General features: G+C 31.3%; 4 protein-coding genes across 5 annotated transcripts; 3 read left to right on the top strand and 1 right to left on the bottom strand.

The window, feature by feature from the left end:
• Positions 1–4,080: 4,080 nt before the first annotated feature.
• Positions 4,081–6,705, top strand: LOC105789208 (AT-hook motif nuclear-localized protein 1). Its single transcript, XM_012616486.2, has 5 exons — positions 4,081–4,644; positions 5,451–5,518; positions 5,669–5,800; positions 5,916–6,077; positions 6,168–6,705. Exons 1-5 carry the CDS (start codon positions 4,254–4,256, stop codon positions 6,396–6,398), a joined length of 984 nt encoding a protein of 327 aa, XP_012471940.1. The 5' UTR covers positions 4,081–4,253; the 3' UTR covers positions 6,399–6,705.
• A 1,563-nt stretch (positions 6,706–8,268) lies between these two features.
• Positions 8,269–11,666, bottom strand: LOC105789206 (protein cornichon homolog 4). 2 transcript variants are annotated; one of them, XR_001132245.2, is made up of 5 exons: positions 11,137–11,666; positions 9,788–9,969; positions 9,303–9,425; positions 9,099–9,213; positions 8,269–8,850 (listed from the first exon to the last, which is right to left on the bottom strand). XR_001132245.2 is itself a non-coding variant. In XM_012616485.2 (4 exons), the coding sequence occupies exons 1-4, from the start codon at positions 11,206–11,208 to the stop codon at positions 9,177–9,179; spliced, it is 414 nt and encodes a 137-aa protein (XP_012471939.1). In that variant the 5' UTR covers positions 11,209–11,665; the 3' UTR covers positions 9,011–9,176. The 2 variants fall into 2 exon arrangements, 1 of the variants encoding a protein (XP_012471939.1); XM_012616485.2 differs by lacking the exon at positions 8,269–8,850 and having other exon boundaries at positions 9,011–9,213; positions 11,137–11,665.
• Positions 8,413–8,930, top strand: LOC105789742 (uncharacterized). Its single transcript, XM_012617106.1, has 2 exons — positions 8,413–8,443; positions 8,497–8,930. The coding sequence occupies exons 1-2, from the start codon at positions 8,413–8,415 to the stop codon at positions 8,928–8,930; spliced, it is 465 nt and encodes a 154-aa protein (XP_012472560.1).
• Positions 11,667–22,177: 10,511 nt separating the features above from the next.
• Positions 22,178–25,303, top strand: LOC105789205 (hypothetical protein). Its single transcript, XM_012616484.2, has one exon. The coding sequence runs from the start codon at positions 22,333–22,335 to the stop codon at positions 24,772–24,774; it is 2,442 nt and encodes an 813-aa protein (XP_012471938.1). The 5' UTR covers positions 22,178–22,332; the 3' UTR covers positions 24,775–25,303.
• Positions 25,304–26,294: the final 991 nt, after the last annotated feature.

Genomic DNA, 26,294 nt, shown 5'->3' with positions numbered 1-26,294 from the left:
GTTTTGGTGCTATTTTGATGCAATCATTCTTACCATTTCTAGATTAAGTTGGTGTGACGATATAGTGAATATTAGAGATAATAAACATTATTATAATACTACTTTATAATTTTAATATTTTTAACTAAAATCTTTACACAAACAAGTAAAAATCACTATCTAAAATAATTTATCGTTAAACGATTGAACCCAAGTTTAATGAAATTTTATATATGTTGTATTATACGTTAATAATAGTAGTAGGAATGATCGCAAAGTAATAAGAAGAAAAATAAGAATACACAGATTTTATATGGAAAAAATTTTATCAAGAAAAACCACGGGTTTTTCTTTAACAAGCGAATTGCACCTCAAATTTTTCAGGCCAGATCAAATGGGATTCGGGTCACACAACTCTAACAATATATATACTCTTGATGAATAAATCTTTTGTATAATTTTATATAAAGTTTTTTCTTTTACCCACATTATTGGCGGTAACATAATCTAATTTTTATTATAAACCTAGCAGTCTACATTTACTCTTTAAATCCTAAATTCTTTGAATATATGATTTGATTTCTTTTTTACATAATGGCTAAAACTATTTATAGTTCCTTCCCAACCATTAAATAAGAGGATAATACGTTTCAGTGCACTCAAACCCATGTCCTCCTGTACTAACGACAATACCACTACCATTGACCAAAACTCACTAAATTTAAATAAATAAAAACAAGAACATTAGTATCAATAACTAGAATAATTAGATAATGGGGTTTTTCTTTTTGGTTAAGATAACACATTTATAGTGTTAGGGTGGCATTTGGTCAAACAAGTTTAAAGGCCCAAAAACCTTAAGGGCAGGCCTTATACGATAACCATCGACATGAAATAAGGATAATATTTTCTTTACAAAGTTCAATTCCCATTTGGGCTGAATATGAGATTATAAAATGTACTTGAATCAGTTAAATTATTGGTATGTGACTTAATTTGCCTAAAATTTTTTGAAGATTTGAATTTTCGATCCTTCAGCAGTTGTTTTGTTTGACCAGACTAAATATGTCGAAGTTATTTTCCATGTTGGGGGTCTTTGAGTTTAATCCCCTCCTCCTTCACCACATTGGAGACCAACAAAAAAAGAGTAGTATTGAGCATTTGACCTTTCAATGTCTAGATTGGACATGTATTGTTAAGTTGAAAAAGAAGAACCAAACTTAAAGTGAAAGAATGATAGTAGAAGAAGTCCAAACTAAAAAATGAAAGGTTGGAGAAGCAATGTCTCAAAAATCTCAAATGAAATTGACCTTTTACCATAAAAAGAGCAACTCCTAGATTCTTTCTTTGTCTCTTCTCTCCTTCACATTCACATCATGATAAAATAAGGTACACTCCTTTCCATTGCTCTTTCAATCCACACTTGTTCCATTTGGGCTTCCACATTTTTAAACCATTTCTTCTTTTTCATTTTTCTATTCTGATTTTTCTTTTATTTTTATATCTCATGTCATATAAAAAAATTAAATATACATACTATAATATCATTTAAAAAACATTTATGTTATTTATGTTTTAAAACGAAAAAAATATATAAAATTAGTAAAATAAAAACAAACATACCTTTTATAATATATATATATATATATATATATATAAGTGAGCTTATATGAATCATAAATGGTCCATGAAAATAGAGGTGTCCATTGGCTAAGTCGAGTTAAGGCTCGATTTTTCTAAGTTTGGGCTTGAACTTAGCCTGACCCAAACCGCCCCAAAATTCTTATTATCAATGTACTTGTACTTGTCGTGCATTTAAATTTTTGAATGGATCCGATACCTCTATCATATCAATCTAAAACATTGTCTCTGTTACTATGTATTTAACAGTTGAAAGTTTTTTACATAAAACAAATAGTTAAAATTTTTTAATTTATGCCAAATATGACATCCATGATCTACTTAAATGAAACATGAAATATGACGCTTAATTTATTAAAATATTGATCCTATAAAAAACTATAAAAAGATTGAAAACTACTTTAGTTTTAAACCAGTATAAATAGATCCCTTTCTATATTTTTTTTAATTAAATTTAAATAAACATATTTCTAAAATTATTTTTATTAAGATTCAAACCGGATTCAACTAACCCGTGAACAAAAACTTTATCCAAATCTAACCTCAACCGGACCCAACCAAGCCAATCACCCTTATACACAGCTACATGAAAGTAGTAATGATAAATTAAGTAGAAACTAAAACTTCATTGGAATGCCGGCAATTTAAATTTAATTATTAATTTTTAAAAATAATCAAATAATTTTTATTTAAAAAAAATATTAATTTTTAATAATATTGACATGATAATTTATGTACGCTTCTTATTATTATTTATGATACTATTTATCTTATATGATACGCCGACGAATAAATATTTAAATGAAACAAAATAGAATATTGGTAATATTATTTTCCAAAGTTTCAACCAGCTGACATAGACATGCAATAGGAGCACCACTTAGCTTAAATTTAACCTCAACTGTTATTTTTTATGGCGAAATAATTTAGAATTTATAAATAATTTATTCCAATTTTCTCCTTTCGAATGAGCTAGAAACCAAAAATTAAAAAATTAAAAATAATAAAAAGAGGTCTGATTAGTAAATTAAAGAAATTAAATGATGCTCGTGATTTCTACAATTAAATATTTAAATAATAATTGTCATTATTAATACAATTAAAAACAAATTAATATTCATCGGTTTCATCACCAATATTAATAAATAATAATTAAATAATTTGTGTTCTTATCTTACCCAAATTCTTTTAATATTATTTCTTTGTTTTTGGTAACTTGCTTTTCCAAAATTTGTTAATATTTTCTAGCATTTTGTTGGGTCAATGCTTGTGGTCCATCCCATTAACACATTAATTATTTATTATTTTTATGCAATTATATGATTACTTTCATTTTCCATTAAACTTTTTTTTAATTTTTAATATGACTAATATTTTTTCTTCCATTTTGCTTTAAAAATTGGATTTGGTTGGATTTGATTTCAATATTTCACATTAAAGGGTTTTCAATAATTTTACTTTTTTTAGTATTAAAAATCATTATTTTATTCGTATTTAATAAATATGTTACTTTTAAATAAAACTAAAAAGAAAAAGAATATTGAAAATGATGATTATGCTTTATATTTTATATAAAAGTAATTATTTCTCGTGAAGCCCAGATCTATCCTAGAAAAAGGGAAAATTGAAATAAACATATATAAAGTAAAATTATTTATTTAAATAATAAGATATTTGTTATATCATGTCTGTAAAAAGCACTTTTCACATGGGGTTTGGGTGGGAGTGATGTGTGTTTGGTGAGAGATTATATTTCATACTAAATTTATGAAGAGCTTCTTTTCTTGGGAAATTCTTAATTTTAATTTTATATAATATTCTTAATTTTTAAATAAAAAAGGGTTAAATTGCTAGTATTTGCTTGCCTTAACTCATTCCTCTAATTGTTTTTCCTTATTACACAATTTCTTCAAGTTTTGGCAACCTAATTTTACTTGTTATTCACTCCAAATAATAAAAAATAAATATTTATAAATATATACCCCACTTTCATTGTACTTTAAAAAATTTTGAAAAAGAAAAGGAAAAATCATCTGGCCACTTTCTAATTTTCATTTTAATATATAATTTTTAGTTATCAGATTCCAACCAAACACAAATACCAATATTTAATATAGTAAAATAATTAATCATTACAAAAAATAATAATATTTTTCATTAAAGCCCCATTTATTGAATAATTACCTTTCCCTCATTATTTTATTAAAAGGTTAGGAAGCAAATTAGCTAGCTCAACAATATATATCAATAATAATATAAAATCTTTCTTTTTTATATATCTCATACCATTTTCCTTTTTTTTAAGAAAAAAAATTTACAGAGAGCTCAAAATCATAATCTTTTTTCATTTTTATTTTCCTTCTCAAATCCCATACTTCAAAAAAAATTCAAAAATTTAGAAACCCTTCATAATTTTTCTGTAAAAACGAATTTTAAGTTCAAAACCCTATATTAGTACCATAAAAACTCAATTATTTTCCTGGTTTTGAACTTGGAAATTTGTACTTTTTTGGGGGTAAAAATTTGATCTTGGTTTTAGTTGTTTGAGCTAAAAATCCAAATGTGTTTTTGATAAAAAACCATTTTTGTATTTTGTATTTTTTTTTTTGTTGCAAAGGTGTAAGTTGTTAGCTATGGAGTCAAGAGAAATTGTAACTACAAATACTGCAACTGGTGGAGTTAAGGTGGTAGGATCCGATGCTCCATCGGATTATCATATAGCTCCAAGGTCCGAAAACCCGACCCAAAACCCAACTCCCGGATCCGCTCTACCGTCGCAGCCTCAACCACAGTCTGCAGCTCAACCCGTCCCACCACCGGTTTCGGTGGCGGGGATGCCGTTGAAGAAAAAAAGAGGAAGGCCAAGAAAATATGGACCGGACGGTTCAGTCACTATGGCACTCTCTCCAAAACCCATATCAACGGCAGCTCCGCCTCCGGTTATAGACTTCTCAGCCGCGAAAAGAGGAAAAGTGAAGTCTCCGACGCCGGTTTCAAAAGCTAAGTTCGAGGTGGAAAATATAGGTAAGAAAAAAACACTTAGCCATTTTTATAGATACCCTTTTTTGTTCCAAGTGATTTGGTACTTAAAAAAGTTGGGTTTCTTTGATGTTTTTATGGTGGATATTGTTGTTTCTAGTGTTGGGTTTTTTATGTATTGTGAAGTGGGACCTTAGAGCTGTTTTACTAGTTGCCCCTACTTGAAAGATCTCTTGATAATTGTGTATATGTGTGTATGTGGATAGTGTTTTTTGAAGGATAGTGAGAGTTTTTATGGGTTTGGTTTGGTATGTATAATATGTGAGAATGGTGGAATCTTCATTGTTATGAGTGTCCTTTGCCACTTGGCATCCTTTATACCAAGTGATGGTGAACAGACTTGGTTCTGCTAATTGTTGCCTGGTCCTTACTACCTGCTTTTATGCTCTCTGGGTCACTCAGCTTGTATTAATGTTCTTAGATGTTTGGTGGTATTTTGTGACTATATGTCTATTGTATGAGCTTTTAGAACTAGCAAATGATTCAAATCCTAGTTACTTAAATTTCCCAGTATGTTCCAAGTTCGAACCCTGGAGTCATAATTGATGAGAGTACTTCACCTAAATACCGCAATCTTTGTTGGATTTGAGCTAGGGAATGACCTTATAGGCCTCCATGTTTGTTGTTAGTTTGTTTTGAATCTTGGTTACAGTGTGCTTATCTCTGGGCAAACTTGCTATTTATGCATTTTAAGGACGTATTATCTCTGGGGGAACTTGCTATTTTGCACTCATTATGTCCTACATCGTTTTATCCGGTGGCTGATTTTGTAAGACTTTGTCTATTTGCAGGGGAATGGGTTGCATGCTCTGTTGGGGCTAATTTTACGCCGCATATCATCACAGTTAATGCCGGTGAGGTATGTTGGAAACACGACTGTTATCTTTGAAGTTATGTGTCGAGGTTGCGTGATACTTTTATTTGGCATGGATGCTAAAACTCCATAATTTGATTGCTGGATAAAAATATGATTTGCGTATGTTGGTGATTTTCTTTTTGATTGTTTTAGGATGTCACGATGAAGATTATTTCGTTTTCTCAACAAGGGCCTCGAGCTATATGCATTCTTTCTGCAAACGGGGTGATCTCGAGTGTCACTCTTCGTCAACCTGATTCTTCCGGGGGTACATTGACATATGAGGTAATGCTTTATGTCTAGGATTAGTTATGTTGAAAACTATTGCATGAACATGAAGCATAAGCAATTTGTTGGAGTTATGTCATGCACATCCCTTATCTATGTAAATTTCTTGCAGGGTCGTTTCGAGATACTGTCCTTATCCGGTTCTTTCATGCCAAATGACACTGGTGGAACAAGAAGCCGATCCGGTGGAATGAGTGTTTCATTAGCAAGTCCAGACGGGCGTGTTGTAGGCGGTGGAGTTGCCGGTCTCCTAGTAGCTGCTGGCCCCGTGCAGGTTCGATTTCAACATTTTTCTCCAGTTTTCTGGCTTTTCTCAACTTAAACCGAACATCTAAGTCCCTCACATTTGGCTGTTTCAAACCAGGTCGTAGTAGGCAGTTTCCTCGCAGGGAACCAACACGAACAGAACCCCAAGAAACAGAAATTTGAACCCGTATCTGCTGCCACAGTGATGGCCGCTATTCCCATTTCTTGTGCTGACCCAAAATCAAACATCTCCACATCCTTCCGCGGCAACAACGATACTTGGCCTACCATGCCATCAGATACAACGAATAAGCCTGCTGACATTAACGTATCGTTGCCCGGAATCTAATCTAAAATTCCCTTACGTTCGATACTGACAGCACTGGTAATCCAAAGTACACAATTGATGAAATATCATTCCCAGTCCCCACACATTTGATGTTGTTTTATTTATGTGTAAGCTCATCGATAATTCTCACAGGTACCACCAGCATGTTCATTTTCATTTTGGGTTTTTTTTTTTTTACCCTATTTATTTTCAAACAATAGTTTTTAGTTAGTGAGCTGATTAGAGATAGGGGTTTCCGCCATTGTTGTGTCATGTAGAATATTTTTAAATGTAATGTTTTATCAAAAGAATTGGCCTTTTCTTGGAATTGGTGAGCAATTTTTTCAGTTATTAATCAATGAATAAATTCACATTAAAAAATCCTCATCAATAGCATTTAATAGTATTAATAATTTAGATAAAAAATTCAATCTCAAATTTAAGCATTAGACTAAGAAATAAAAAAAAAAAAGTCAGATGCGAAAAACCCTAATCGAGCAATCAAGATCCATTTGTTTTCGATGTAAACTGAAAGCTATAAAGTATAAATCAATCACTAAGGAATGATTAGTTGCCATGGAAAATGACTTAATGGTTTTTTGGTAGGTTAGGCTTTATATATCAAATATTTTACTTGTTAACTTCAAATCAAATTATTTTATATCTCAGGAGAATGAAATTATTTAATATTGACCAAAATCTGCTTGGGTTTTGGATTTTATCTAATCTTATTTATATTTGCAAATGAATAATTCAAGTCTATTTAATTTGTCTCATGAATTTCGCAACTAAATTTATTTTGGTAATTGGCAACTCGATCCATTTTGATCCTTGAATCTGGATTCGGTTGAAATTTGATGATGTGACCAATGTTCTTGGAACATGAATGGATTGGTCAACCTGACTAATTGGATTGAAAATCGACCGGTATATTGGTCCAAATAAAAGGGTTGAAACATAAACCGATTGAATCGAAAATTGCTTAAAACTAGTAAAAATTGAAAATTAAAAAAAAAAGTAGTTGAATAGGTTGATTAGGTTTAATATTTTTTATGATTTTTAATTATGTATTTAATTATTGTTGGCCTAGTCATTGAATCGATCGAACCGATTGAATTTGGAACCAATAGTTTGACTAGTTCAACCACCGGTCCAATTACTAGAACATTATATATGACACTCTAAGATTGTGTCATATCATCATAATATCAACATGCCACTTTATCAAACTTTGATATTTTTCAAGTTCAAGGACCAAAATAAATCTAGTTGCCAAGCTTAGATACCAAACTAGACCCAAAAAAAATACAGGTACCAAAGTGGTCTAGTTGCAACGTTCAGGGGCCAAAAATTAATATTATCCCAAAAAATATCATAATAAAAACTTAAAAATAGACCAAATTAAACTAAATTCAAACTTTAAATATTCGGTCCAAACTTAACACATATTTTAAACTGATTTAATTTTCTTTCACAAAGAGCTTCATATGTCCAAATCCTTGGATAAATCTTCCAACATAGCCTACTAATAATCTGAATGCTGTCGTTGAATGTTGACTTCTTGATCACTTAATGATGTAATATATTTATATACAGCTTACGCGTAAAGCTTGGGTTTGACTTATAATTTAGTTTTGTACAAAGACATAGTACTTGGAAACTTGAACAGCAATCAATTACAAATCTTGATCTTAGATTCTTCTATATCCGCATCACATTCTTCAAATACCTGAAAAAGAACTAAACTCACAAGAAACCAAATCTAGATGGTCTGTCAGATTAGTTTAAGATTAAAAGTTACAGTTGACCATGTTTCATGTTGTACTTTTTTTACCTGTCTTAACAGACAACATAAACAAAACTTGCAGAGTAACTTCCTTAAGATCCTATCTTATGCTTCAAAGTCTTCATTACTTGAGAAAATAAATTAATAAACAAACCCCCATTACTTGTTCGGGGAAATCACCTCTTTTTTTTTTTTTTCCTTTTAAACTTCTATAAATTGTATCCCTCATAACAAAAGGGACAACCAACAATGAATACAGACACAGACAAATATATGTTCTGTTAGTAGACACTTGAATGAAGCTCTTTTGTTCATGTTTGATTCTCTTTGTAGTTTCCCTTTTGTTGTTGAGATCTTTGTCTACCCGCAATCTCGAGTTCTTGCATAATCCGGTTTCTTTGTTCGTGTTGTTTAACGCCATGCTTATATCTGTAACTTTTTCGAGTCATAAACAATCTACGAATGAAGTTGATGGAGAATTCACGTATTTGGGCTCGTCATGTGAAGTGGGGGCTTCCTTTGATGATACTCAACAGTGTGCAGATATGGTTGATGTATGCAGAGATGATACCGGTTGTTCCGACGGCTATTATGAAGATGATGATAGTGACAGTGATGACAATGATGGTTGGTTTGCTGAAGGAGACTACAGTGATGATTTGCAGCGAAGAATCGATGACTTCATAGCTAAGGTCAATAATGGATGGAGGGAAGAATGGTTAAATGAAAAAGATGATCCGATAACTGAATGGTCTGAGTCGAGTTAATTCAAATGAAATTCGAAACTACTATTTGTTTGAATAAGTAGTATAAACGACTTATATTTGATGTACTGACAAAAACCGGATGCTGAAAATATATTTTCATCTAAAATCAACTGAAAATCTCCCAATCTTACAACTTCGAAATTTATGGTTATATCAGTTGCAACTTACAACAGAAGAAGCTGAAACAAAGACATCAAATGTAAACAGCCGATGCACGTTCCGATTAAGAAAGCTGCCGGGGTCCGGTTAATCATCTTCGTATTCTAATGCAGAGAAGATAATCCTAAACAAATACATATACAAGTTCCTATGTTAGCAAGCGCATGTTTAGAGGGAAGAATTTTGTGTATTTGTAATAACAACAGAACTTACCAGAATAAGGAGATAAATAGGAGAATGACGAGGTAGGCGAGTTTATAGTAGCGTCGGTTCTTCTCCCTATTAAGTGAGTTAAATATCTCCGTGACATCGACCAGGTGTTGTTTCAACATGTAACTGATTACAACAGAAAGTTCGGGAAGACAACCATGAGCACGTACAATTAGAACAGCCCTCAGAAAATCATAAACCTTAACAGCACGATAGCGCCATGACTAACGCATGCAATAAGTTAATTTAACCTAATGCACGACGAGGGAGGATCGAAATACCAGCAAAGTGAAGGAATATAACACAAGTTCCATTGCTACCTATATCAATTGATGCATGTCTCTGTGCACAAATCTTTCGATTATTCACGGTATCAAACAAGTTCTTCGAACTAAAGAGAATTGATCAACCAGTCGGGGGCTTAACCGTGAACTGAAGGTAACAAAAACTATTATTCGAATTAGAAGCAGAGAGAAAAAAGAACTTACACTTTGACATTGTAGTATAAATATGGAGTGCATAACAGTGACATGACCCAATGTCCTGTTACTAGATAGAATAAGCATAAAAATCCTTGCACGAAGAATTCTGGCAAGACGACTTTGTTTATCCGAGATGAAGAGTCGTACGGATTGATGTAATCGAACTCTAAATCAGCCAAGCATGTGAGCTGCAGCAAAATTCATCAAAGCTTTTAAGTTTCATACTAAGTTCTTATATATATACACAGAACAATCAACCAATGAACATAGTTTAAACCGGACATTTTGCTCCATGACTAAAAAAATGGATAAATTAGTTCATCTATGTTAGATTAAAAAGCAAATTGATCATTTCTGTTAAAAATTTTAGCTAAAAAGACCTCTCCAATCCCTCTAAAAACAATTAGAACAATTTAATCCCTGTCAATTTCAAAAGTGACCAACTAAAGAGAATTAATCATGGCGTTAATGTGTTCTATCAATTGTACAAAATTTTGATTGACATAATAACAAATTTAACCTTCAATATTATCTATTTTGTCATTTTAGCCTTAATTCTAAAAATCCAGCCTCAACATTCACTCAAATATTGTCGGATAAATTTGTTAAATTGGCACCAATTTGATAGAATGTGTAAAATTTGAGGGCTAAATTATTATATCAATCAAAATCATGTACAATTGATGAAAAATATTAACGTCGTGATTAATTGTCCTTAATTGCTTACTTTCGAAATTGATAGGTATTAAATTGCTTTGATTTCTTTGAGAGGGATTGGAGAGGTCTTTTTACCAAAATTTTATCCATTTATACTATTAAAAACTTAGGATTGAACAACCCAACAGCAACACGGGACATGCTACATATACCTCAAGTTGAGGTATAGAGACTAATTTTTAATAGTAAAAATAGATGACTAATTTGCTATTTGATCTATTGTACTTATTTTTTGAGTGAAAGGGCCAAAATATAATTTAACTCTTAGTTCAGGGCCTCTATGCTATTAAGCCACAAAAGAAAGCCCCAAATTGGTTCTACAGATTTAACTTCAAACCCTAGATTCTTCTCAAATAAATTCACAAAAATATAAGCTTTTTAACAACAAAATTCAATACACCCAGACAAATACATCCCAAAAATACCATCTTTTGATCTTTTCTCTTTATCTCTGAACAGAAAGCACTAAACTTTGCGTTTATTTAAGTGATTTTGATGCAAATAAACAAAGAAATCAACTAAATAACAAATACCCACGAAGCTAATACCAAAGCATAATGTAAAATTCAAACAAAAAAGAAGCAAACCCAGGAAAGAAAAAAAGAAGAAAGATTGTAGGGTTTATAAAGGAAATTGACCTGATAAATGAGGAGAACAATAATGGCAATGATGATGAAGAAAGAAATAAGCCATATGAAGATATCTAACATGGCTCTCTTTTTCCCTTATTCCTGTCCTTGAAGATGAAGCTTAAACAGGATTTGAGTATGGTGGGTGATCAACAGGCAAGGGTTTGTTTGCTTAACTTGTCATTGACATTATTAGGAAGAAATAGAGAGGAAAGGTGTTCCGTTGGCTTTGCTTGTCTCAGAAACGATTGAAAGATTCGAAACCGATAGTAGTCAAAAGGAAAGTTAAGTGTCTGTCTTAAAGACTTAAAAGGTTGAGAGTAGAACAGTAAAACTTTCTGGTGTTTGTGCCGCCATGGATATAGTTGTTGCCCACCAACAATGCCATTCCTTGAAAAAAATGGTTATTATAACCTGGAAAAATGCAAGATTCGACATTAAAATAATATAAAATTATTTTATAATGCAATGAATGATAATCTTTCTCTGATCATCAAAGCTTTGGTTGAAATTCATCATCTTTGCTTGTCTCTTGATTGAGTTGAGTTTGAGAATTTTATAATGCAATGAATGATAATGTGAGTGGGTTGATTTTTGGATACGTTAATTTATTGAAATTATTTTATGGACTTTTTTAATTATTTAATAATATTTTAATAATTTTTCATGTTATTGACACATAATTTTAATTTTTTTTATTCTGAACAATAAACTCTAAACATTAAACTTGAATCTTGAACCTCGAACCTTGATTCGTGTTTAGGGTTTATGGTTTTATGTTCGAGGTTTAATGTTTATAGTTTAAAATTTAAGGTTCTAGGTTTAGGGTTTATGATTCAATATTTAGTGTAAAAAATTATCAAAATTACATATGAGCGACATGAAAAAATTGTTGAAGTGCTATTAAATAATTAGAAAAGGACCACAAATGATGTGATGAGAATGATTCATAAAATAATTTCTCTTTAACTTGGATTTTAAATTTTGAGGAGTTTAACTTGAAATCTAACATAATCCTATCGACTCCAATTCTATTCAATTTAAGTTTAAATACAGAATAATTTAAATTTAAATTATTTCAAATTCGAATGAGTTAAGTGAATTTCAATCGAGTACCTTTCAAGTTGATGTTGAAGGTGTATGACAAATTAACCTTAGACTCAAATCAGTTAGGTTAGATCAATAGACCAAACCTATACAAAGTAGATAGGTAACCTTGATTCAAAATCTATATGTTGGGCTAGAAAATCAAGCTTTTTGGGTCTAATATTTTCATAGCCCTAAAATTGGGTTTATTGGACTGAACAATGAGACAAGCAAAAAAATGAAAACTTTAGTATATAAAATTTGGTATAATTGTCCAATCTTGTTAACTTTAAGTGAGGTCCAGATGTAAGTAATCAAACCACAAGGATTTCACCAAAAAATAAAAAGGGGTGGGTCCAAATAAAATCATGTAGTTGATCAAAGCCAGCTGGTTCATAATTTTGCAAAAACAAGTTTCAGCTCTCAATAGGGTATTTGGGTCCCTATCTAATCCCCCACCTTTTATAAAGAGAGGGGAAGAGGGGGGAAATTGCTAATGACTTTTCTCATCATTTCCCAAACTTTATGCCATTCTTTTTCATAGCATCATTGTGTGGGGTGAAAAAGAATTGTTCATCCATAATTTCCACGTGGCATAAATCACTAGGTTAATCATGGACCCTTAGCTGAACAATGGGGTCACTGATAAAACAATTAGAACAAGAACAACCAAGTTTTGTTTCAATTTGGTCCACTTTGTTGATTTCCCGTAATGAATGAGACTTTGAGGAATGTGTTTTAATTTAATTAATTTTGGGGTGGGTTCTTTTTGGAGAAAGTATCTGCTAAGTCATTCTATTATAGGGATCGGATCGAATTAGTCCCTATATTATTAAATGTATCAATCTAATCCTTATACTGTTAAAACGACATAAAAATTATTATTATTTTTAATTTGAAGAACCATAAAAAGCTTTTAAAATTTTAACTTTGTTAATAGTAAATGACATTTTTTAAATAATTAATATTAACTCTATTGAAATTTGGACTTATTTGATTCTTTTTAATAGTACATGGTCTAAATTAATTCATTTAATCAACATATTTATTATTTAATTATTAAATGTAGTGTTTTATAAATAGTCCATTTGTGTTTTTTTTCAAAATTGATTACTACACATAAATTAGATGAAAATATATGTTTTCATGAAGTAATGATTTCATAAAATATTTATTATAGGCTGCAATGTTTACTTCTTCATTTTCAACAAGGGCTAAAATGAAAACAAAAACAAATACTATCTTCTTTATTTAATTCCTTTTAAATGAAATTTAAGGTTTGGAATTTTCATAATTCAATAATGACTCAAACATTGGAAGGAAGAAAGAAAAAAGGAAAAGAAATCTTTTTATAATTGACATCCCTAGAAGGCAAAACTTTGAAGGCAAAAACATAAACATTGGACTTAATTGAGTTTTTCTAATTTATACTAAAATCCATTTGAAAATTGAAAGCAATTGACATTTTCAAAATAAGATAGCAATTATACATATTATTTTCCATGATTATTTTAGTATTTTAATTTGCACAAAAATTTATATAGGTAATTATTTTATACACTGTCAATGAAATTAAAAAAAAAAACAAACGAATTTAGGATGTTATCGTGTGTTTTTTTTTGTCTTTTATTTTATTTTATAAGGAAACACGACAACATCCTAAATAGGGGTGAAGTAAAAATTTTATAATAAGAAAAATTGAATTGGGAAATTTTGAGAGTCCAAAAAGAAATTTTACTATTTAACTAATCATAATAATGTAAACTTAACGGTCTAAGAGACAATATCACTAAGGGTAGGTTTGGATAGACGATAGGTACAGTTTATAAAGCAAATCATTCAAGATTCACTTTAAAATCTAATATAAAGCAATCTTATATAAACATCATCTTAAGATGTTTCTTTGAAGGATATGGGATTATGAAAATCTTTGGATTCAAATCCTAATTGATGTCAAAAGAACCAAAAAATGACACAATAAACTATAGAAGTACCACAAAACTCTTGTATTATACCCTAAATTGAATTTTAGCTCTTTATTAAAAATTGTATTATACCCTAAATTGAATTGCCCCATGTATGTTAGATGAGTGAGCAATACAACCGTTCTACTAAAATTTGGTGTTTATCTATAAGGTATAATAATAAATTTAGCCCTCATTACGCATTTATTCAATTTGACCCTATTGTTTTATTGAAGTAAATTAGAAAATTTTGAAACTAATAAGGCTAAAGGATAAAAATGCCTTAGTAGCAAAATAAATAAAAACAATTAAGCCCATTTAAAATTTAAAATTATTAAAAATCATAAAAATTATAAGCAAAAGTTATTAAAAAAGTTATAAACATTTTAAAATTATAAATATTTAATTAAAAATAACAATATTGACCTATTAAAATCTAATGGTTATAATATATTTTTAAAAAATTGTCATCTACTCTTTTAATGAGTCGGTATTGTTATTTTTCAATTAAAAGTTCTAATTTTTAATTTTAAAAGGGCTTAGTTGATTTTTTTTATTTTGTTACTAATGCCTTTTGACCCTTTAGTCTTATTAGTTTCAAAATTTCTAATTTACTTCTAATAAAAGAGTATGGGTCAAATTGCATAAATGTGTAAAGGTTGATGGTTAAATTTGTTATTATTCCTTATATATAAACACCGAACAAACAGATACAATTTAATAGAAAGACTGTTTTGCTCACTCATCCGACGTACATGGGTTAATTTGTCTATTTTTCAATAGAAAAACTTAAAATACAATCTAGAATATAAAATAGGAGTTTTGGTACTTTTACCCGAATAAAGATGCTAAAGTAAATAAATATTATTTAATTGTTAAATGTAATATTTTATAAATACTTATTGTTTTCCTTCAAAATTGACTACAAGGCATGATTTAGATGAAGATAATGTATGTTGACATGAAATAATGGTTTCATAAAATATTTATTATAGACTAAGATGTTTACTTCTTCATTTTCAACAAGGGCTAGAAAGAAAATGTATATTAGATATTGTATTTAATTCCTTTTGAATAAAATATAAGGTTTTGAATTCAAATTTATAGTACGGAGTATGATGCTAATTTTTCATAATTCAACAACGAGTCAAACATTAAAAGGAAGAAAAAATAAAATTCTTTTTATGGGTGACATCCCTACAATGCAAAATTTGGAGGGGGAAAACATAAAACTTTGGACTTACTTGAATTTTGCTAATATATACTAAAACCCATTAAAAGCAATTGATGAGGAAAGTTTTGACATTTTCAAAATAAGATAGCAATTATACCCATTTTCCCCATAAAAGAACATATATGTTATACCCCTACCCAACTCGGACACATGGCATCACAATAATCTGTTTAAGAAATACTCATGAATGGCCCTTCATCTCATTCCTGTGGCAACCATCCGCATGCTTCACGAGAAGATCACCCGTCATTAGCTACCTGTTAATAGTGGATCCCCTATTAAACCACCTACGGTTAGTGAGTACACACTCATCAAAATAAGACCAACTAAGCAAAGGGAATGTCAAAGCCGTCCTACAATTGCCAACAACCAGCATATAACGACCTTGCCACTAGGCCAACCACACGTTTGCCATACATCGAGATTGTTGGTGTTGTGATATAATTGGAGAGGAGACTCCCTACCTATAAATACCCCAAGGCGCGATGAATGAGAGATCGACTCCTTTTAGCAACCCTAGTAGCATACCTAGCTCACGATTTCCCCTATTTCTCCTTCCACCTTTTCTCTCCTTGTTTACACTGGCTTTTCGCTTACCACAAGTGATTCGACTTTCTTATCTCTATTACTATCTCTTCCTTGTCTTGCCCTTGCTAATATCCAATATCAACAATATATATATATATATATATAGGATAATTATTTTATAAACAATTAGTGAAATTTAAAAAATAAATCACATCCTAAATAAGGGTAGTCAAAATTTTATAGCGAGGATCAAAATTGAATTATAAATTTTTGGGGATCAAAATAAAATTTTACTAAACATAACATTGTAAACTTTAAGTGTCTAAGAAAACAATACCACCCCTAATCCTAAATTATCTTGTAAAATTATTTTATTACATTAATTATTCATATATATACTTGTAAAGCAAACATATGCACATTTAAAACCCAAAAAATGGCTCCATATAGAAAGCTAAATGAAATGACAAAGGCTACATCAAGACCTATATGTATGTAGTTCAAAGTTGAAATTGATGTCAAAAGGAAAAAGAAAATAGACAGAATAATCATGATTAATTTTAAAAGAATTGAGGCCAAACATAATGATAATCTGTGCTTCAAACATTGTATTTTGCATTTGTTGAACATTAATGTAGTAGTGGGGTTTGGTAGTAGCTAGGAACATCAAGTATGAATGTGTAAGAACACTGCTAAGTTTGAGTTGATGGGTAAATATTGCCATCATTAATTAATTTTCTTTTTATGTAGATGGATTCGATCAACAATGTGTTGTTTTTTCTTTTGACTTTTTGCCCAATAAATAGATGAGTCGCTAATGGTTTTTATGTTGGGTTAAAATAAAAATAAGAAACTTTGAAAGGGTTAAAGTTATTAATTTTTTGGAGGACTAAAAATATATATTTTTCATTTACCCAAAATTAGAAAGATTAAATTGAACTATTAGTTTTAAGATGTATTAAAAGTGCAATTACACCATTTAATCAAGGGAACAAAGGGTCTTACCCTAAGCTTTGTCCTTGTTTTTTTTTTTCAGTACTATTATTCTCCTGGTTTTAAAGCATGCTTTATATTTCATAGTTATAAACATGAGAAAGAAAATGAAATAGGATTAAACATATGATATAAATGTCAAGAATACAATATTATTTTAAAATTTATATATTAAAAATATTTTATATCAAAATTTCTATAAATATAATACTCAAAACATGATCATTATATAAAAAATAAAAAGAAGATATTTGTTAATGCAAGTCACCAATAAGGAGGAGATGACGGTGGAGAGAAATGCAAATTCATCTGTAACAGGCGAAGAGCCAGAGTAAGGAGAAGAAGAAAGATTGTTGGGGTTGTTGTGTAGGGTTTTTTTAGAGTAAAATGAGTCAACCATTGGTCTCTCGTGCACTCAAGCTTATATAGGAGGTTACCCCCTGTCTTATAGTGTCATGTAGGCGACAGTATAGTGTCCTACATGGTTGTGCGTGTTGGTCAGATGGTAGAGTAATTAAGGCCAGTTGTCTTCATGGAGTGTAATGCGTGGTTATGCTTTGGCATTCTCATCCTTGGTGTTGTACAAGAGGTGCATAGCAAGTTGTCTCAAGGCTGCCCCATACAAATGGTTGATACGAATGGCTCCTTATTGAGAGTTGTATGTAGACTGTTCCTGATAGAAGATCATTTACGGACTGTCCAACAACTTGTCACATGTCACACTGAAATAAGGACATAACAACAATAAAGATGCATAGTTGATTGTAATGAAAATTTTGTTTTTATCAAATACTTAAATTTTTTTTTTAAAAATGGATATTTTTACATAAATGGATTTCCAATGATTTAGAAAGGAAATTATATTTATTATTCCATTGGTTAATACATTAACAAATTACAACCAAAAGTAGATAGAAAACATGTGAAAGTGTCACCAAATCTGCTAACTACTGAGGAGGTTTTCTCCATTAATAACAAGTCAATATTGAAAACACCCCACACATACAACTTTTACATAAAACTTAATTTATTTATAGATGGAAAAATTGATAATATTTCCTTTTGTAGGAAAGATAGTGAACAAAGGACAAATACCTCCAAACAAAGAATAAAAGTTTAGAAAACGACCACTTTTGAACCATTTTTTTTTAGGAAATTATTTAAGACTAATTTTTAGACTCCAGGAGTAAAGTGAAGGTCAGAATTAAATTATGGGTTTTGAGAAATTAAAGTATAATTTTTTCGTTTATGGACTTATAATTTCACTATTTTGAAGGAATGAAACATAAATTTTTCATTTTAATGGGCCAAAATATAATTTCATCATATACTAACTTCAATCTTTAAAAGTTTGAGGAACTAAAGGTCAAAAATTAAATATTTTTAAAAAATTATTATTTGACTGGTGGAAAGAAATTTCATTTTACAAATATCGTTAAAATAAGGACGCGTGTCTCTTAAGATATATTTAAGGTTTTAAAATAAATAATTTTAATACATACATCATCTTAATATTGCATGTGAATACTGTATTCAATACTAACCCTATTTTTATTAACTAAAAAATCCAACACTTTTTTCCCTAGTTTCCACATTTTTTTTCGTGAATAAATTTGATCATTTAGAAAATTAATTATGCTGTCATTTTATTATATAAAAACAAAAGGGTAAACTACACTTGTCTGTCTTATTTTGGTCACTTTAATTTTTCTCTCAATTTATCACTCCAAATAAGATAATTGTGTGAATTAGTCATTATCATTGAAATTTCCATTTTCTTTTAACGGATTGTTGACGTGACACATTGCTCGATTGTTAACTTTTGACTAAAGTTTAGGGAGAATAAGATTTGGACTAATTATAGGAAAGTCCCTAAACTTTAATCAAAAGTCAATAAAAAATGTCACGTGTCAATCACTCAATGTGCTAATGTGCCAAATTAGCAATCCGTTAAAAGAAAATGCAAAATAAGACATAAGTATAGTTTGCCTCATTTAAAAAGAATTGAAAAAGAAATTACAGTGACTAATTCACACAACTATCTTATTTAGAGTGACTAAATTGAAAAAGAATTTGAAGTGACCAAAATAAGACAAACCCTATTTTTAGAGGGACCATAAGTATAGTTTACCCAAAACAAAACTACCAATTAAATCATGGTATCTAAAAATTGTAAAGAATTCAAAATTGAAAAAAGGTGGATGACAGTTGGGTGACATATGGTTTTATTGTTTCAATGGAAATAAAAATTGACCTTTTCCTTCTCCTAATTAATGCCTTTTTATATAAAAAACAGCTTGCTCCATTTAAGGACCAACTAAACTTCATTTTAACAATTTAATCTTAGCCCTTTCCCATTAATTTTGGGTTTAATTAGTAACAACCTTTGTTTTAAAAAGATATGTTTTCTTACTTAATCTCCTCCCCCACACTAATGACAATACATTAGGGAAACAATTTCCATGTTTGGAAAGAAATTTTAACTTTGATTTTTCTTTTTCTTTTTCTTTTTACCTCAAACTTTAAATTTACTTGATCTAGAAATCTTAATGAAACTTTGGCATCTTTTTAGGTTTAAATATGCTATAAGGACATATATATATATATTCTTGCCAAATTTAAAATTTATTTTTACATCTTAAATGTAAGATGTTGAGTTATTTATTTTAAATTTTTCGGTTTAATAACTCTTTTGGTTAATGAGATTGGCATGATCAAGTGATATTAGAAAAATCTCGAGGGTTCGGAAATCTTGGTCACTTAAATCCTAATAAAGAATATTATGATAACAAATTTGGCTTTTAATACACTTTAGCCTTAACTCGTTTCTTTATTACTTTGTCTTTTAAGTTTTAAAATTTGGTTAAATTGTCTTTTTTAGATGAAAAAATGATTGGAATGTTGAAATTATAATAGCACGGACAAGGGAACGAGTATGTCAGTTCGCATGTACTTCATAAAATTAAAAAAAAACTCATGTAAAATCATTTAAAAACAGAACATGTAAAACTATTATGCATGCTACCATGTTAATGATGTTAAAATTTTAACAAATTCATAAAATTTTTCATTAAAATATGTAAATTAGCTAAAATTTGAAGGTAGATAGCCAAAGTGATCAAAAGAAGAACATAGAATTAAGACTCAAGTGACAAAATGAATAAACGTTAAGGCTTAAATTTTGTCTTATACCAACACATTCTAAGAACTAAGCTCAAAACAACATATTTTTGGAAATTAAAAAAAAAAGTTGTCATCTTTTTCCTTGCCAACTTACTATTTTTGTCTCGATTCAACCTCATTAATCGCAAAATAGGCAATATTAACAATTGGGCCAATGATGTTAAATTTCAAAAAAGTATAAAAATTCAATGTCTTAAAATTAATACAATGATTAAATTTTAAAATTTCTTAAAAGTACAAAGACTTTTGACATATTTAAACTTTTTAACAACTAATTTTTTTAAAAAGAAGTAAATCGTTAATATTAATCCTTTAAAGATTATAAAATATACAACATGACTCCTTTATTATTAATTTTACAATATAAAAATAAAGATTTCTCAAACCGGTCCCTAGATGACAAATCTTCCAAAATTTCGTTCCTTGAATATAAATAATCCAATTGGGGTATTTTGTACATGGAAAAGAAAATGAATATACAAATATTGATTTATTTTTAGATTACAATCTGAAATGCATGATTGTGTCTATGATGACATCACTTAATGTATTTGTGCCATGATTTAGCTTTATTACAAAAATTTAAGTTGAAAAAGAAAGTAAAAAGGTTATTGATGTGATTAAATAGCTAATTTGAAATTCTTAATTCTTTTGTTCTATTTTAATCAATTTACCTTTTTATTGATAAATGAAGGAGCCTCCCATCAAAATCAAATCAAATTTAATTTTCCCATTAAATTTCAGTCATGAGTGTATGACGAGGAATTAATTAGTAACCCATGTGTTTTGAAATTAAATATAAATAAAACCATAATTACTTGCTACATTATTTTTAATTTTAATTTTAAACAATATTTTTGAAAATTGGTGGTTGGATCCATCTATTTGATTGAATTATCTGGTTTAAATTAAATAAAATTTGGTTCAATTATTTTTTTTAACCTAGTTCAACTGATTTGTACCGATTCATAGGTCAATTAGTTTTTGCCTCTCTTCGGATTGATATCTCGACTGATTCTTGATCCAACGAATATTTGGTGTCAATGTACAATCATTTTAACTGAACCCAAAATGTTCCAATCAAATGATACAACCTCTTGTTTTGAATCGACATCCCAATTGTTCTCAATTCGATTCCCAAACCATGACTAAACATTTCAAGGTTCATGGGTGTTTCAATTAACATTATCATCTCAAAGATTTAAGCCTGAATTCTCTTTGGTAATGAAATATATCTTACTACTACACAAAACACTCATCCATTATCACGATGCAATATTATCATAACATGTAATAATATGATGAAAAATAATTAAAAAATACAATTAGTTAAATTTTATAATAAATTATTTAAAATAAAGAAAAATGAAAAAGTGAAAAATACCAAAGCTTGATTATATAGGGGTAGGGTGTTTGGTGGAACTTTTTCAAGGCCAAGTTTTGGTTAACTTTGGTCAACACTGTCCAAAACCAAGAAGGAAAAATGGTTGAAATTAGGGAAAAAAAATTTTCATTAAATTCCAAGGTTACCCTTTTTATGTCCATATTCTGTAATTAAAAAAACACATACATCAACACCAACAGGTAATAAAAGGAAACCCATTTTAACTCAATACTGCTATACTTTGTTTGCCCAAAAAGAAAGAAATATTTATTTATTTTTCAAATAATATATTAGCAAAAATAAAATAAAATAAAATAAAAAAGAAGACAAGGACAAACAAGACCCCAACAACACAAAAAAGAAAAAGAAAATAAAAAATAAAAAAAAGGGGGATGAAAAACATGAAAGTGATACCAAAACTAGAACCCTTTTAAAGCGCGTGAAGTATACTCTCCAATCACCTGTTGGTGACAACCAGTGTCAGGTAGTAAATGTTTTCGTACGTTTGGACTTTGGTGTTACTTTCATTACACCAGTTTACATCAAGACATCAACATCTATCCCTTCTTTCACTTGTTCCCCACGCTCATCTCGACGGCGCGTTGAAGCGCGTGGTTATATAATTCTTTCTCTCTGTTTCCCTCGTATTCTTTCCCTTTATTTTTTTTCTTCTCTTACCTTACCCTACGTCCCTACCCATTTCACCTCTCTTACTTTCTTTTTTTACTTTGAAATTTCAAAAAAAGAGAGAGAGAGACTCAATAACAAAAAACTGCATGGAAAGTCGCCGGGAAATCAAGATCCGGCCGTTGCCGGTGGATTTTCCCGGTTAAATGCAAGAACCCTTAAAATGTTGTCGTTTATATAATCAGAAGCGTTGCCAAAATTTCTTTGTTTTTGTTTTTCTCATTTCGAGTTTATTTGCAATGGCTGCCACGACTAATACGACAACTACTCCGCCGGACTCAGTGTCGGCCGATGAATTAGCTGCCAAGGCAGTACACAAGAGATACGAAGGGTTAGTCATGGTTCGAACCAAGGCAATAAAAGGTAAAGGAGCTTGGTATTGGGCTCATCTTGAGCCCATGCTTGTTCACAACACCGATACCGGACTTCCCAAAGCTGTGAAACTCCGGTGTTCTTTGTGCAACGCCGTTTTCTCAGCTTCCAATCCTTCAAGAACAGCTTCAGAACATTTAAAGCGAGGAACTTGTCCTAACTTTAACTCCCTTGCTAAACCCATTTCATCTGTTTCACCATCTCCGACAGCGATGATAACTCCAACAGCAACACAAAGTAATAGAAAACGAAGTTCATCTTCGGTTACAGTGACAGCCGCTGGTGGTGTCCTTGTTGCTTCGGGTTCTGGTTCTGTTTCAGGTTCAGGTTGTTCTTATCAAGCTACTCCTTTGGCTATTGTTGACCCATCAAGGTTTTGTGGGGAGTTAGCTTATTCACCCTCACCAGGGGCGGTTGTGATAGCAAGTGGTGGAACTGGAAACTTGTTACCACAACAACAACATTTGGTTTTGTCTGGTGGAAGAGAAGATTTAGGTGCTTTGGCTATGTTGGAAGATAGAGTGAAGAAGCTAAAAAGTCCTAAAGCATCACCTGGACCAACTTTAAGCAAATCCCAAATTGAGTGTGCTGTTGGTTTTTTAGCTGATTGGATGTATGAATGTTGTGGGTCGGTTTCATTTTCAAGTCTTGAACATCCAAAGTTCAGAGCTTTTCTTAACCAAGTTGGGTTACCACCAGTTTCAACAAGGGAGCTTGTTGGGTCTAGATTGGATGTTAAGTACGAGGAAGTGAAAGCTGAATCAGAAGCAAGGATTAGAGATGCCATGTTCTTTCAAATTGCAGCTGATGGATGGAAAGTTAAGAACTTTTCTAGTGGAGAAGAAAGCTTGGTGAATTTGACTGTGAATTTGCCTAATGGGACTAGTTTGTATAGAAAAGCAATTTTCTTTACTGGTTCAGTCCCTTCTAAATATGCAGAAGAGGTCTTGTTGGAGACATTAACAGGTATTTGTGGGAATGCTGTTCAACAATGTGCAGGGATTGTTGCTGATAAATTCAAGTCTAAAGCTTTAAGGAATTTAGAGAGTCAGCATCATTGGATGGTTAACCTTTCTTGTCAATTTCAAGGTTTCAACAGTTTAATGAAGGACTTCACCAAGGAACTTCCCTTGTTCAAGACAGTGACAGAGAATGCCTTGAAGGTTGCAAATTTCATAAACAGCACCAGTCAAATCCAAAGTAGTTTTCAAAAGTATCAATTGCAGGAGTGTGGGATTGCTAGGTTATTGAGAGTGCCTTTGCGTGATCACGAATTTGGACCGGTGTACACAATGGTTGAAGATATACTGAACTCTTCTCAAGCACTTCAGTTGGTTCTACTCGACGAAACGTATAAGTTGGTATCCATGGAAGATCCAGTTGCTAGGGAAGTCGCGGAGATGATTCGAGATATGGGGTTTTGGAACGATTTAGAGGCGGTGCATTCGTTGGTTAAATTGATCAAAGAAATGGCTCATGAGATTGAAACCGAAAGACCGCTTGTTGGACAATGTTTACCACTTTGGGATGAACTTAGAACCAAAGTGAAGGAATGGTGTTCAAAGTTTCAAATTCCAGAAGGTCCGGTAGAGAAAGTGATCGAAAGGCGGTTCAAGAAGAACTACCACCCAGCTTGGTCCGCCGCGTATATTCTCGATCCTCTTTATTTGATAAAAGACATGAGTGGAAAGTACCTTCCTCCATTCAAATGCTTGACACCAGAGCAAGAAAAAGATGTTGACAAGCTCATAACCAGGCTTGTATCAACGGAAGAAGCTCATATTGCACTTATGGAACTTATGAAATGGAGAACTGAAGGGCTTGATCCGGTATATGCGCGAGCAGTACAAATGAAGGAGCGAGATCCCATCACTGGGAAAATGAAAATTGTTAACCCGCAAAGCAGTAGGCTCGTATGGGAAACGTATCTAACCGAGTTCAAGTTCCTCGGAAAAGTTGCAGCTAGGCTTATATTCCTACACGCAACTTCATGTGGATTCAAATGCAACTGGTCCATGTTAAGATGGATAGCAGCTCATGGACATTCAAGGGTAAGCATTGAAAAAGCTCAAAAGTTGATATTTATCGCAGCACATAACAAGCTCGAGCGGCGCGATTTTTCCAGCGAAGAAGAGAAGGATGCACAGCTTTTCGCATTAGCAAACAATGAGGATGATGTGCTAAATGAGGTTCTTGTTGAAACATCCTCAGTGTGACCTTTTTTTTCACCATTTTAGAAATTTGATAAAAAAATTAGGATTTTTTGAAATTCTTTTTACTAGTTTTACTTATTTTAGAAGATTTTAAGAGAGTCAAGTGGGAAGGAAAAAAGGGACTGATTGTGAACTAAACATTGTATATTTCCCACCACTGTTGAGCTTGATTTTGGGGCTTTTGGATTTGCAAAAAAAAAAAGTCTTCTTGTTTATTAAGAAACACAAATGCTGCTTGAATATACAAGTTCAAGAACAGGAAGAACATTTGTAAATTCTTTTCCTCTTTGCATTTTTGATTAAACAAAATAATATCTATAAAGGGGAAAGATTTATTTCGGTATGAACGCGAAAAAGTGGTTCCTCGTCTTGGCGGATTCGCCATTTTATTGTGTTCTTTGATGTAGTAATCAATCTTTTGAAGACAAATGACCTTTCTGTCTGAAAAAGGCTTTTCTTTATTTAGATGAACTGAAACTTTTTATAATTGATATAATGGAAACATAACTGGTCCCTTGTTCTTTCTTTTCAATATTTATTTGAAATTTGTGGGTGCTTTGTATGATTGATCATCTCATTTCCTTTAGCTTGATCCACACTCTTTGTTTATACAAATTTCACACATGTCCGATTTCGTTATCATTTGCCCTTTTGAGTGTATGGTAAAATGATTGGGAGGAAGACTAATTCTAGTCTTTGGTACTAGAAATTTTGCTGCTTAATGGTCCATTACATGTGATATTTAGACAGGTTCCAAGCTTAGGTTCGTTCTTGCACCAAAGACAGGTCATTTGCCTGGACCACGCTCGTATCAGTCCAGCAGATACCCGAATTCCATAAGGTTTCTGCCTTTTGTATGTCAAGGTGTGTTTAGTTTCTATGACTTGTGATGCAAGTAAGCATTTTTTGTTAGGTTTTCATTTCTTCTTTGAATGCACTTAGTATAAGGGCTTCCATGATATTTTTACTCCCAAATGTCTCTTTTGGTTTGGCCGAAGCATGTGACTTAAGATATTGTCAGGCCGGAGACACCACCGAAGACGGTTGCTTTTGGGCAGAAAGAAGTATATGTTTGCCCATGAACCGGTTGGGTGGACACTGCAAAGGCGACGTGGGACAGGCAACCTCAGAAGGACACCGAAGACCAGACCATTCTAGCTGGAGAACCACTTCTAACTGTTTCCATCTTATCATACAAATCTCCTGTTTTTTTGTCTTTGGGGGAGATTAGATTGTCCCACCATGGAAGAAGTGGAAGTCTTTTTCTAAGCTTTGGTTTGTTCCCCCCCACCCCCCCTTTTTTTTACAGATCAAATCATCTTTGAGGGGTAACTTGTCTTTTAAACATTCCAAACCTCATAATGTACATGCAATGTTATTGGTTAATGCCATCACCCCATGATTGCAAGAAAGGTCTTAAAAGAGGACCCTCCAAAACACCACCATGGAGAAGAGATCCTACATTGGTTCCTCCATTACTTAAGCCATTTTTACCATATCGTCACTGTAAAAAAGTTGGGTCA

Source organism: Gossypium raimondii, chromosome 2 (genome assembly GCF_025698545.1).
Source record: "Gossypium raimondii isolate GPD5lz chromosome 2, ASM2569854v1, whole genome shotgun sequence".
Classification (NCBI taxonomy): Eukaryota; Viridiplantae; Streptophyta; class Magnoliopsida; order Malvales; family Malvaceae; genus Gossypium; species Gossypium raimondii.
Note: the sequence above shows the minus strand (reverse complement) of the source record. Positions and strands in the feature narration are given on the sequence as shown.

What these genes read in the sequence shown, in the direction of transcription:
- LOC105789742 (XM_012617106.1), top strand. Translation starts at nt 8,413, where the DNA reads ATGAATACAGACACAGACAAATATATGTTCT. An exon ending in CACAGACAAATATATGTTCT is followed by an intron (nt 8,444 to 8,496) that starts GTTAGTAGACAC and finishes TTCTCTTTGTAG; the next exon opens with TTTCCCTTTTGTTGTTGAGA.
- LOC105789206 (XM_012616485.2), bottom strand. Translation starts at nt 11,208, where the DNA reads ATGTTAGATATCTTCATATGGCTTATTTCTTTCTTCATCATCATTGCC. An exon ending in TTATACTACAATGTCAAAGT is followed by an intron (nt 9,426 to 9,787) that starts GTAAGTTCTTTT and finishes TGTTGTAATCAG; the next exon opens with TTACATGTTGAAACAACACC. An exon ending in CTATTTATCTCCTTATTCTG is followed by an intron (nt 9,214 to 9,302) that starts GTAAGTTCTGTT and finishes GTATTTGTTTAG; the next exon opens with GATTATCTTCTCTGCATTAG.
- LOC105789208 (XM_012616486.2), top strand. Translation starts at nt 4,254, where the DNA reads ATGGAGTCAAGAGAAATTGTAACTACAAATACTGCAACTGGTGGAGTT. An exon ending in GTTCGAGGTGGAAAATATAG is followed by an intron (nt 4,645 to 5,450) that starts GTAAGAAAAAAA and finishes GTCTATTTGCAG; the next exon opens with GGGAATGGGTTGCATGCTCT. An exon ending in TCACAGTTAATGCCGGTGAG is followed by an intron (nt 5,519 to 5,668) that starts GTATGTTGGAAA and finishes TGATTGTTTTAG; the next exon opens with GATGTCACGATGAAGATTAT.
- LOC105789205 (XM_012616484.2), top strand. Translation starts at nt 22,333, where the DNA reads ATGCAAGAACCCTTAAAATGTTGTCGTTTATATAATCAGAAGCGTTGC.